The sequence below is a fragment of the Saccopteryx bilineata genome, chromosome 5, assembly GCF_036850765.1.
Source record: "Saccopteryx bilineata isolate mSacBil1 chromosome 5, mSacBil1_pri_phased_curated, whole genome shotgun sequence".
Classification (NCBI taxonomy): Eukaryota; Metazoa; Chordata; class Mammalia; order Chiroptera; family Emballonuridae; genus Saccopteryx; species Saccopteryx bilineata.
In genome coordinates this window covers 70931097-70944755 of record NC_089494.1, presented here as the reverse complement: position 1 = coordinate 70944755, position 13659 = coordinate 70931097, and the positions used below count along the sequence as shown (strand labels likewise).

Here is a 13659-nt window from a genome sequence, read left to right as displayed (position 1 = left end):
AACTGAAATGAATAAAATAAGACCCCTGCCCTTAAGCAGTTCAAACTTGGCTAAGATCATCACTGTGATGGAGTCAGAGCCAAAATTTAAATCTTCTAACTCCTTGTTCAGTTATTTTTCCACTACATTCCAGCCTAGGGGATAAAAAATGAATGACAAAATCACGGCAGAAAATGACTTCATGCAATCAAATAAGTACATGTGGAGGCCATCCAGAACCTTTGTTTCGTGTCTCATATTAACTTTTCATATGTATGGGGGGGGAAAAACCTCATTTAATCCAAAGAGTTAAGTTCAATGTCCTTTAAAATTATACATAAATGTTTTTCCATTCTGACTCCCTTGATAATTAACTTATTTCCTGAAGCACTAGATTTAATTATATTTATCTTGGCTGGAATTCAGTAGCTACAAGTGCATTAATTGGTGTTATTGCCTGGACACAGGCATTTAACTGATTCATCTTGTTATACTGGCAACAACAAATAAATTCATTTAGTTACATTTTTAAAGGAAATATCCTATTCTAAAATTTCTAGTAATTAAATTTGAGAAAGCACAAAAAGTAAAGACTGAACACATCCATGGTAATCTATATCAGCCAATTAGAACAAAATATATATTTCACTGATTAATAAGTATGCTATGTTTATAAACTTACTCTGAAAGACATTTCTATGTTTTCACCTCCCCAGATTTCCATTTCATCATCATAAGTGCCGATATATTCAAAGTATTCTTTCGATATGGAAAAAAGACCTCCTGCAAAAGTGGGTGTTCTGAAAAATAATCCATTGTCAAACTTTATTATAAAAACCAAATAAAAACTTTTTAGAGAACTAAATCAGCCTGACCAGGCAGTGGCACAGTGGATAGAGCATTGGACTGGGATGCAAAGGACCCTGGTTCGAAACCCTGAAGTCGTCAGCTAGAGTGTGGGCGCACCAGCTTGAGCATGGGATTGCGGGTTTGGGTGTAGGATCAAGGACATGACCCCATGGTCACTGCTTGAGCCCAAAGGTCACTGGTTTGAATCCCAAGGTCGCTAGCTTGAGCCCAAGATTGCTGGCTTGAGCAAGGGGTCATTCGCTCTGCTGCAGTCCCCCTTCCCCGTCAAGGCACATATGAGAAAGCAGTCAATGAACAACTAAGGTGCCACAGTGAAGAACTGATGCTTTTCATCTCTCCCTTCCTGTCTGTCTATCCCTATTTGTGCCTCTGTCTCTGTCACAAAAGTAAAATAGCTACTGAATCAAATTCACAAACATATTAAAAAGAGAAATCTCAATTTCAAAGCTCTTATATAGATGAATAAAAACTGAAAATGGTATTTCCAAAGTCAAGTGTGTGGGGGGCACTTTAAGCATCCATTCTCAACATAGTAAAATTATTAACTATCTTCTAAACAAACATAAAGATTTTTTTTTCTTCTTTCTCAAATGAGGGAAATAGTGAGACAAACTTCGGCATGCACTCAAGTATTCTTAAGTAATAATTATGAAGAAGACATAGTGTCGCCTTATTCTACTTCCTACTCAGTAACACTATGTGTAATTCATAAATAAATAAATTCTCTATTCCCTGCATATAGAAAATATGTGCTCTTTATTCCATTAGGGTGAATTACCTTGGAGGCAATTACTGTAAAAAGCAAAGTCCACATACATACTCAAATAGTTAAACTATATATATACACACACATACATATATATACACATATATATGTCTTTATGAGCAATCATCTTACTTAATTGGGTAGGTTTCATCTTTCCTCCTTTGCCTCTCATGATCAGGAAGTGCTTCCCAGCCAAATGAAAGGCTCCAGTCAAAATTCCCTCGGTTATGATTACTTCCATAAGGAGAAGGTTTGTTGAATTCAAATGTGTTCATATCTATGGATGCAATATCCGGACTCACAACGGCCGTGTAGTTCTCAGCTATTCTGGCCAACAAAGGTTCTAACCAGCCATAGAAACACTCACCTGAAAAGAACACAATTTTAATTAATTCAACGAAAACACTCAGGATTTTTATTCTTTTGGTTTTTGGAAGTGGGTTTACAGAGAAATGAAAACAAAGTCATTTGTCTTTTGAACATTTATAAAGGGGGAGATTTCTTAAAGTTTTCTTGAAAAGAGATTAGGGTAGGATTAAAAAAGTAAACCAAGATCCAGCATCATTAGGTAAACTTTCCTACAGATGATGATCTCTTTTTCACTGTAGAAAGACAACAAAATAATACTGGAATATTTAAGTTTCAGATGAAGTGTTTCTCTTTCTAATGGGTCATGAATCAAAGATAACTTTTTTTTTTGTGTGTGTGTATTTTTCTGAAGCTGGAAACGGGGAGAGACAGTCAGACAGACTCCCGCATGCGCCCGACCGGGATCCACCTGGCACGCCCACCAGGGGGCGATGCTCTGCCCCTCCGGGGAATCGCTCTGTCGCGACCAGAGCCACTCTAGCGCCTGGGGTAGAGGCCAAGGAGCCATCCCCAGCACCCGGGCCATCTTTGCTCCAATGGAGCCTCCCTGCGGGAGGGGAAGAGAGAGACAGAGAGGAAGGAGAGAGGGAGGGGTGGAGAAGCAGATGGGTGCTTCTCCTGTGTGCCCTGGCCAGGAATCAAACCCGGGACCTCTGCACACCAGGCCGACGCTCTACCACTGAGCCAACCGGCCAGGGCCTCAAAGATAACTTTTTGATGATCCATACCACCTAGCCCCAAAACTGTTGATTTTTTTTTTGTTTTAATTTATTTATTCATTTTTTTAGAGAGGAGAGAGAGACACACAGAGAGAGATAAGGGGGAGGAGCTGGAAGCATCAACTCCCATATATGCCTTGACCAGGCAAGCCCAGGGTTTCGAACCAGCGACCTCAGCATTTCCAGGTCGACGCTTTATCCACTGTGCCACCACAGGTCAGGCCTTGTTTTGTTTTCTGTAGAGAGAAGTGTGGAAAGGAATGAGAAGCATCACCTTGTATTAGCTGCTTCTTGTATGAGCCTTGGCCAGGAAAGCCTGGAATTTGGAACCAGTGACCTCAGCATTCAGGTCGATGCCTTATCCACTGCCCCACCACAGGTCAGGGCCCGAAAGTGTTTTTCTTAGACTTGTCTCCCTGAGTAAAATACAATACTCAAAATTTTCACTTCTCTGACTGGATCTTAGATGAAGGTAAGTCAAGGAGGCTGAATATTCTGATTTTAGCCCTGGCTGGGTAACTCGGTTGGTTGGAGCATCCTCCCGATACACCAAGGTTGTAAGTTTGATCCCCGGTCAGGGCACATAGGGAAGCAACCAATGAATTCATGAATAAGTGGAACAACAAATTTATATTTCTCTTTCTCTTTCTAAAAATCAATAAATACAAATAAAATAAAACATATATTTTTTAAAACGTCTGATTTTAGCTGTTGGAGAGGGACCATTCAACCTGTTCCAGCCTTAATAGAAAGTGGAACAAAGGAATGTGATAAAAGATCTGGTCCCAGGCCAGGCTATCTCACAAGACACACAGGATGCAGGAAATGCGGATGTGTGCAGTCCTACTCAAGGCTCCCATTACAGGGAGTTTAGCAGTCCCGGTCCAGGAAGAAAATTAAATACATCACCTGGAGGGTAAGAATGCCCAGTCGATTCCCGGCCAGGGCACACAGGAGAAGCGCCCATCTGCTTCTCCACCCCTCCCTCTCTCCTTCCTCTCTGTCTCTCTCTTCCCCTCCCGCAGCTAAGGCTCCATTGGAACAAAGATGGCCCGGGCGCTGGGGATGGCTCCTTGGCCTCTGCCCCAGGCGCTAGAGTGGCTCTGGTCGCAACATAGCGACGCCCCGGAGGGGCAGAGCATTGCCCCCTGGTGGGCAGAGCATCGCTCCCTGGTGGGCGTGCCGGGTGAATCCCGGTTGGGCGCTTGCGGGAGTCTGTTTGTCTCTCCCCGTTTCCAGCTTCAGAAAAATACAAAAAAAAAAAAAGAATGCCCAGTCTGACATCATTGTAATTTTGGATCAAGAAAGGAAATACTGGAGAACACACCATTTCCTTTTATTTTTTATTTTATTATTTTTTTCTTCTTCCAAGTAAGAGGAGGGGACATAAGAGAGACCGACTCCCGCATGCGCCGAAACCTGGATCCACTGGGTTAACCCCTGTCTGGGGACGATGCTCTGCCCATCTGGGGCCACTTGCAGCCAAGCAATTTTTTTTTTAGCACTTGAGGCACAGGCTCTACAGAGCCATCCCCAGCACCCAAACCAATTGAGCCATGGCTGCAGGAGAGAGAGAGAGAGAGAAGGGTAGGGGTGGAGAAGCAGATGGGCGCTTCTCCTGTGTGCCTTGACCAGGAACTGAACATGGGACACCCACACACTGGGTCAGCGCTCCACCACTGAGCCAACTGACCGGGGTCAACCATTTCCTTTTAAAATGACTTTTTGGGTTACCTTAGATCTCTCTTCATTTTTTAAGTGGATGATATTAAGAGATTTTTGAAAGTGTTAGCTCTAAAGAGACTCCAGTAAACTTAAAAGGATTTCTGTGATAATTAGCAAAAGTTTGATACCATTTTCTGGGTCAAACACAACCAAGGGCTGGCAAATTTAAAGCTAAACACTCATACAAAAAGTAAAACCTAGCTCTGGATGGTGGGCTCAGTGGATAGAGTGTGGGCCTGGCATATGGATATCCCGGGTTTGATTTCCAGTCAGGCACAAGAGAGAAGCAACCATCTGCTTCATCTGCTTCTTGCCTCCACCCTCTCCGCCATCTTTTATCTTCCCCTCCCACAGTCAGTGGTTCGACTGGTTCGAGCACTGGCCCCAGGCACTGAGGATACTTCAGTTGATTTGAGCATTGACCCCAGGTGGGGGTTACTGGGTAGATCCCGATGGGGGTGCATGCAGGAGTCTGTCTCTCTGTCTCCCTTCCTCTCACTTAAAAAAATGTAAAACTAACTAAATTTAGAGGTCGAGGGATAAAGTGACATTTTAGTAATACCTAACGTGTACATTAAACATTGACTCTAAAAACACCTTGCAAATATTTTCTTCAAAATCATTGACACTGAGGGAAAAAACCTTTAAAATACAAAGGAAAGAACCTTAGCAGCAACAAAAATTGACAATGTTCATGGGAGATACACCAGAAATTGGAAGGGGGGAACCCCTAACTTGGTACAAGAAGTAATGTATGAATCTTTGGGGAAAAACCCTGAAATATACAACTTAAAAGTGTTAGCAGCACAAGAACAAAGTTTATTGATAGGGTTGACTACATTTAAACAAACAAAATTTTCACTTATTTAGAACTGTATAGGTCAAGAATACTGAGGGAAAACACACACGCACACTTTTTTTCTTTCTTTTTTTTGACAGAATGGGCATCTGAAAAAAATCCCAGGCAAGGATAACTCACTGGGGAAGCTGGTCACTGGAAGACCGAAAAGTTGGAAGCCTTAATAGCAAAGAAGGTACTAAATTTGCATTAGTGAAAGGAAGCCATATGCAGAGCTATAATCTGCTTGGGCTATCATTGCTATAATCACCAGTTGAAAATGATGTTTAAGAAAACACATTTAGGCATTTAAAGCAAAGGTGTCCTTACCTTTTAAATTAGGGGGTGGAAGGAGGAAATTTATTACAACTATGTCTACACATAGATACTTACAGTGAGCATCTAAAAATGTGAGCGTTTCAGCTGTTGCTACTGTTGCTCCTAGCAACCGTGCAGTGATCAGACCTTTTCTCTCTCTCTGTCTCACTATTTTCACTATAGAAAATTGCTTTATATATTCCTCTAGTTTATCATGTAAGTATTCTGTAAGAAAAAATAAATCAGGATTAACTCTTCTGAAATTCCTTTTCACCTATGACATATGAGAGCTAATAAAGAAACCACAGGACAATACCTCCACATTCATAATCTTAACAGTTACATATATTCTTCCATTAAAATGAAAATTATGACATTACCTATTTGAAAAAAGTTAGACATGCAAATCTTAACTTCTGAACTACTTTAAAATAACATTATAGTACATATTCTGTATATGTCATATCAATAATTTGGGGCAAAGTGAGAGACCGCCAATGGAGTAGACCCCAGAAGTTCAGAAGATTCACTTAGAGAAAATTAACTGAGTAAAGAAACTGAATTTGGCAAAAAGATATCTGACACTTAGAAAATTGTTATTTACTTTTAAAATTTGAAGAAAAATGCCAAGTATCAAAAGAATTCTCTGATACGTAGGCAGTGATTAAAATAATTTAAGACTAAAATGTTGAGCAAAAAGCAAGTAAAGACAGTCCTGGGCTACAGCAGTTTGGGACTAATTCTACAGAATCAGCAGAAAATTTTCAAAATCTTTGGAGTCTCTTGACACAGAATTTTTTCCAGTAAAAATATGAAAAAAATAATGGAAAATCAGGAATAAAGCTAAAAACAGGCAAAACTTTAGTAATAGATGTAGAACTTAAGATAGTCAATATTCTAATTTGAATGAGACACATTATAAGCAAGAGGTAGGACAGTAGGCACAGGAAAACATTAACCAAGTCAGTCAAGTGTTCATATTTTTAAACAATTTCTTAAGCCTGCTTTTCATCACTAAATTTTGATTTTTTTATTGGGTATATAATGCAGTTCTTCCAGTGGGCTTCTTGGGCTCATAGCATAGCCTTAGAAAGATGTCTTATGGTAAATGTTTGCTTCTGCAGATTTCAGAAGCAAATGTAGATAGCTTCATCTCTAATTATATATGTTTTTTCAGTTCTCTGGTGGTGCAGCTAAGATAGTTGCTTATTCAAAACTTAAACATAAAGAAAGAGTCTAGAAACATTTTTTATGGAAAAACAAATCTAAGCATTGTTGTCTCAGAGTGACAGATTAACTTTTTAAACATCTAAGTACCTCAGAATTAATTTTCTGAAAGACAAGGAGGACTGTATTTTGTCTTAAAAATATAATTATGAGTGTTTCTGGTTTAATCATAGATTTGTAAAATAGAAACGTATAAAATAAAAACATTTCAAAGGTATTAATAGGAACTTTAAAACAAATGGAGTCACTACATATTCTTTCAAATAATGTCCCAATAAATCGTGTTAAATTTTTTATTTACCCACACCTTCTGAATTTCCTATGAATTTTTATCTGCCTCCTAAATTTAGTACCCATCCACACCCCAACTTTTGTGAGGTTAACAGCACAAAGCTATAAAGTTTGACCTTCTGGATTCAATTTATAACACCATTTACTTTTAGCTGTGAGACTTTGGGCAAGTTATTTCACCTTTTTGTAACTCAGTTTCTTTACCTGTAAGATGGGAATGATAAGATTTACCCTTGCAGGAGACTGTTAGGAGGATAAAATGAGAGACTACTTACTATAAAACTAAAACATTTAAGACATGGCTTGGGACAGGGCCTATGCTCTGTAAATGTTGATTATCTTTTGTTTTGCTAGCATTGGTTTTTAACTATGCCTGTTATTTGATTATCCACATATTTATGCTGCTTTCCCCTAAGCTAGTTAAAATCAGGGACTGTGGTTACTACTTCACAAACTCTTTAAAGCAAGTAGGAACACATTTTCCACAGTGGCTATTCATTAGATAGCTCTTTGATTCAATAAGACACACTACACTAGTATACAAAGAGAGTCCTCAACAAGAAAACTATTCCATGTCTATTATTAATTGCTATAAAGAATTATAAAAAAATTCAGACCTCTTTAATCAAGCAGTCTACTTCTAACTTATCCAAAGACAGAATTCAAAAGAAAAAAATAACAGAATTACATGGATATTCACTACAATGTAATGTACAGTAACACTATGAGTTAAATAAAGGTAAATGGTTAATAAAATGCATCTAGTCCATAATTGTCATAGAAAATAAAGTTCTGATGGTAAAAGAAATGAGCTAATAACAATATGTAACAATGTCAGATTTCAAGATGGGATTTAGATAGTCTATATTTATTTAAATAGTGATTTAAAACAAAGATAAAAATGATTAAAATAGGAAGATTATAAATGGATATAATTTTTCATTCTGATTTCCTTTAATTCTATTAATTTTTTTGCAATTAAATAATTAAGTTTACTTCAACTGAAGGCTTATTTTCACTACTTGAAAAATGAAGCAAAATAAAAATCATCTGAAAACAAAGTTCAAGAAACCAAAGAGAGAAAGATTTCTAAAATAAAGTCTTTTTTTGTGTGTATTTTTCCGAAGCTGGAAACGGGGAGGCAGTCAGACAGACTCCCGCATGCGCCTGACCAGAATCCACCTGGCATGCCCACCAGGGGGCGATGCTTTGCCCATCCGGGGCATTGCTCTGTTGCAACCAGAGCCATTCTAGCATGTGAGGCAGAGGCCACAGAGCCATCCTCAGTGCCCGGGCCAACTTTGCTCCAATGGAGCCTTGGCTGTGGGAGAGGAAGAGAGAAGCAGAGAGGAAAGAGAGTGGGAGGGGTAGAGAAGCAGATGGGCGCTTCTCCTGTGTGCCCCGGCCGGGAATCGAACCTGGGACTCCTGCACGCCAGGCCGATACTCTACCACTGAGCCAACCGGCTAGGGCCAAATAAAGTCTTTTTTTAAAAGGTAAAACGTATAAGAGGTTAACCAGATGTCACGTTAAACTCTATGGACTGCAGTTCAAACAGAAAGAATAAGTTCAGAACAGATCAAGCCGTAAATAAATAAATTGGTTACAATGGAGTGGTAAAGTAGTATGGGTAGGAGGATTACAAATTCCAATCAGATATGCACAAAGTATGTGAGCATATGTAGCGACTTGCATTACAAGACTTTCCCATTTGGTGAATATGTCTCCCATCCAGGTCAAAAATCTCTTGGTGAGAAGCAGCAACCTTATTTCACTTAGATATTAATTTAACTGAGAACCTCAATTCACTGCTTTTATTTTGAAACCATAGGAGTGTTTATAATAATATAGAAAAATAAAAATAAATAAATGTATATTAAAAACAAATAGGTTAATAATTTTATTTATTCACTTATTACCATTTCTGAAGTCTCAATAAAACTTAAAATTGATGACATCACTTAATATAGAGTATCTTTTTTTTTCTCCTGGTACTTAAATTAATGGTTTATGTACCATTACCACAGATGTAGCTTTGGATTTGGTGAATGAATATTAACCTCATTTACAGAGGAATAAATAGCTAATTAGTATTGGAGCTGGAATTTGACCTTAAGGAATCTGGCTCCAAACTTGGACTCATTCAGGAATAAATTTTGTATTATTGAAATAATCTATATCTGTTTGGTATTTAAAAATGCTTGTAATGTTTGAAAATTTAGCAAGTTAGGGCATTTGTCAGATTAGCCTTGTGAGTCCAGTTTAAAATGTATAATTTAGTAAGTGCCTCTTGACTTAAAATTTTTCTTTATTTATTTTTATTTATTCATTTTAGAGAGGAGAGGGAGAGACAGAGAGAGAGAGAGAGAGAGAGAGAGAGAGAGAGAGAGGAGAGACAGAGAGAGAGAAGGGAGGAAGGAGCTGGAAGCATCAACTCCCATATGTGCCTCGACCAGGCAAGCCCAGGGTTTCGAACCAGTGACCTCAGCACTTCCAGGTCGACACTTTATCCCACTGCGCCACCACAGGTCAGGCTGACTTGCAATTTTAAGTGACAATGCATTTAAGAGTTTGGCTAACTTTGTAAACAATATTAGAAAAGTTAAGAGCCAAATAAACCAGGATACGATGACTCAGTGATTTTTAACTACTAATTTATATACATGAATTACATATTATTTATGTTAACTCATATAGTCTTCAAAACAACCCTAGAAATTATGCAGCATTTATGTATCTCCTCAATTCTAAGCTGCAGTTGAATACTTCTTATAATCAATGGCATGTTAGTTTAACTGGCTGTGAGGGCTTTTTATACTAGTGGATATAAACTAATGATGTATCATATAATGAATTCAATGAAATGCCACATTTCCCCCATTTTAATGATAAGTAAACTGAGACATGGGAGCTTAAATAAGTTACCCAAGTCACAGAGTTGGATAGGACCAGAGTTGGGATTCACACCAAGCAGCCTGACTCGACATTCAAGTCTGTGCTCTTAATCAGTATGCCTTAAAATAAAAGTGTCACATTGAGAACTACAAAGTTATGAATAATGATGTTTTATACATTTCTAACTGTAAAATATTTAAATATGAACACTCTTGGATTCTACGTTCAGCCACTATATCATTTAAGCTATTATACTCAAGCTCTGAAATGGCATACAGAGAGTACAATATAACTATTGATAAATAGACTTTGAACAACACCATATGAATTTATTTGGGAAACAATCTAATTTGCATGTGCTTTCTTACCATCTACACTAGCATCATCCACCAAAATGATTTCCTTCAGCAGTATGGCAGGTGAAGAATAGAGCACACTGTGCACAGTTCTAAGGAGCGTGGACCACGCTTCATTATGAAAAACTATTATGACACTGGTGGTAGGCAGGGGAGGACAGCGCTTAAATTTTTGTTCAATACATCTAGAAAAAGTCAAAATAGAAAAACAATTGTGAATTTTATTACTTTACTTCACAGTTATGCCATTACCAAATTATTATTTAGCTTTTATCATTACAGAAGTGAGAGTGATAGTGAATCATTTTTTTTAACTAGGCAAGATGTTCTTAATGCTATGTAAACATAAATAGATCAAAACAAAATTTTTTTACAAGCAGACCACTCACCCAGAGACCATGTCCACTGATACAGATTACATGTCAAGGATTAGAACATGCTATTGGAAACTTTCTCAACAATAAAATTTTAAATACAAGTAATATTTTAAATAAGAAAAATAACCTAAAAGTGAGACACCTGTAAAAATGGAAAATATTTGTAATTGGTCAAATAAAAACCAAGTTTTTCTCTTTTCTTACACAAATTATATATTTTTCTTATTTGCAATTTTTAAAACCACAATTTTATTAAATGAATAGTCATCATTGTACAGATTATTTTAAGTTAGCCACATTACTAAGTACGTAGTATTTTCTAAGTTTCCTTAAATCAATTTACTTTATCTATATTTGAACCAAAAGGAAAAAAAATAGCTTATTATAAACATATTTCCTTATGATTTTTATCATTCAGCAAAGCCTAAGTCCCTACCATATGCCACATCATGCTGGTCAAGATTTTGCTCCAATAATCCCATCCAATAAACAATCACTTAATTAAATGAGACACCAATTTAAATATTTCCTTAAAAAAAAAAACCACATAGAAATTTAAAATAAAAGTCCTAAATCCATGTTAAAATTCCTGTGCTCCTGTTGCCACATAACACATTCACAGGCACAAGGAAAATGACACTAGCAGTTTTTGACTGATAAATGGCATTGTACTTCCCATTAGCTATAAACATTAGTTATAAACTGACTTTGAATTCATTTTTATAACAATGTCTCCCTGCAGTAAAAACCATCTTCATATGAAACCCTGGGGTGTGGGTGGACCTGTACACCCTCCAGCCTCTGCATCTAGAGCTGACCACAGTCCCTTGGCCTACTAGGCTGAGGTGAGGATCAAATAAAATGACGTACAGGAGAGGGCTTTAAAACATTGTAAAACCACAGAGAGTGAACCTGGAATATAAAATATGTGTGGTCTACAGTAAAGATAAATAAAAATAAGTTTATTTTTAAGGTCACTTAAAAACTATAAATGGTTGTATAATTTTAGACAACAGATTACAAAATTCTCCTATATAGTCAAAAGGCACTATAAAGAAAGCATGTTAACAATCAAAACAGTGCTATTCTAACCCAAAGATAAGGAAGTAAATCAATCACTCAAATAGCTAAGAGCTCAGAATACTGGAGTTGTATGGTAGTCGAGGCCTGGAACTGTCACCCTTAAAAAAGATATCCCACAAACTCTCATTAATTACTTTTATATCCAGACCTCAATATGTATGTGCTTTAGATTCTTTTCTGAGAAGAGGTCTTTAGGGTATAATATTTGTAGTGATAAAAAAGGAATCAGACTGGGAATAAAGTATTGAGAGTGTGTCAACACAACTGAGTAGACAGAGAGAGGAAGTGACTGGAAGGGATTCTGCTCCCTAGTGCCTTTGTTACTTCTAAGTGTAATATACACACATAGTCAGAAGCAAATAATCACATTCATCTCCATTAGTAAATAAAAGCAAATGATTTATTCTGAACTGAATTTTGGGAGATCTACAAAATAAAAATATTCAAACAGAAACTACCTAGTCATATGTACTCTTAATTACACAGAAACAAATCACTAAATAAAGCTTCAATTTTTAAGCTTTATAAATCAATAAAATGTACAAATAAAAATAAAAAAACTCCATGTTATAGCATTTTACTTTTTAAGGAAAATAGAAACTTTATGATTTGTTTTATAAGCATTTTGGGGAAAGAATTGCAGGATTTAAAAAAATATTTCCCTACATTTATTTGCCATGTGACTAATATAAATTAATCAAGAATTACAGAAAGGTTTGCTAATTTAAAGTATAAAAGTTCACAAAACTCATACTAATAAAATGTTATCATTTTAATCTTATAGTGCTTTCCCTTGGCTTAAATTATGATTTGCTTAACTGATAACCTCTAATATCAAGTAAAGATGTCATGTTATATCATTAATGCATGTGGTAATAAAATTTCACAATATGATTTGTAAACCTCATTTATTTTGAAACAATTAGCATGTTAAACTTATGCTTTCACATGTCATTTAAAATAATTGCCAAATTGACTGCATAGAACCAGCCAAACCATTTGAAAGCTTTGGCATATAGAAAAGTGCTTAATCAGTCACATGACCATCTATCTGGCTTTGAGAGAAACTGGATCTATATTTCTAATGAGCAAGAAAAAGATTAGGAATTCTTCAGAAATCTGTTTCTTGCTTATACAGGTTAAATTTAAAGTAAGAAAGTATTAAATCTTCACCAACTTTTCACATGCCTATCCAAAAATAGGTTCTTTATGTCTTTGGTTATTTCTCACGTACTTAATGATTAACATTATTGAATACTAGTCATATTCATTATTACATTATTGAATTGTAGTTTTTTAAATAATAGGAGAAAAAAAGCTTATCTTGAGTTGACAATTGTCAGGTCAAAGAATAAAAATCATGATTCTTCATTGTGATGTTAACTGCTTTTCAGTCATGACCTCTCCCAAAATTAATAAAGTGCAATACTGCATTGTAATCTAATAACACACAAAAAAACTGTACTGTTAAAACAACTAGAACATTTTATAGACATTCATTTGTTTCTTTACACATTCATTTAACACTGATGAGCAACTCAACCTTGGATCACACAGATTAAAATACATAGTCAGAAATCTAATTTATATAACCTCAGAACTAGAACAGGTATATATGATAAGATCATAAATCTAGAAAAATAGGAGTAAAGCAATAGATTTAGGTCATTTTCTTCAGGCTCACTTCTAAATGTAATTTTATTATAACCAGAAAGAAAAATATATAGGCATTCTTTGCTTATACTTTTCTGTCCTGCACTTTTAACAAATATGCAGATGAAGTGAAAGCACTGGAAATTCATCGTAGCTATTTCTGTTCAAATAGAGCAACAAAATGGTTAACTGA

At 36.4% G+C, this 13659-nt stretch overlaps 1 protein-coding gene across 4 annotated transcripts in view; it reads right to left on the bottom strand.

The window, feature by feature from the left end:
- Nucleotides 1-13659, bottom strand: part of GALNT3 (polypeptide N-acetylgalactosaminyltransferase 3) — a 56653-nt gene that overhangs the window by 14873 nt on the left and 28121 nt on the right. For all 4 annotated transcript variants that reach the window (XM_066279989.1, XM_066279990.1, XM_066279988.1 and 1 more), the window contains 4 exons: nt 10366-10538; nt 5660-5809; nt 1748-1982; nt 662-779 (listed from right to left, as the gene is read on the bottom strand). In XM_066279989.1, the coding sequence (XP_066136086.1) occupies nt 662-779; nt 1748-1982; nt 5660-5809; nt 10366-10538 (676 nt within the window). The remainder of the gene's footprint in view (nt 1-661; nt 780-1747; nt 1983-5659; nt 5810-10365; nt 10539-13659) is intronic.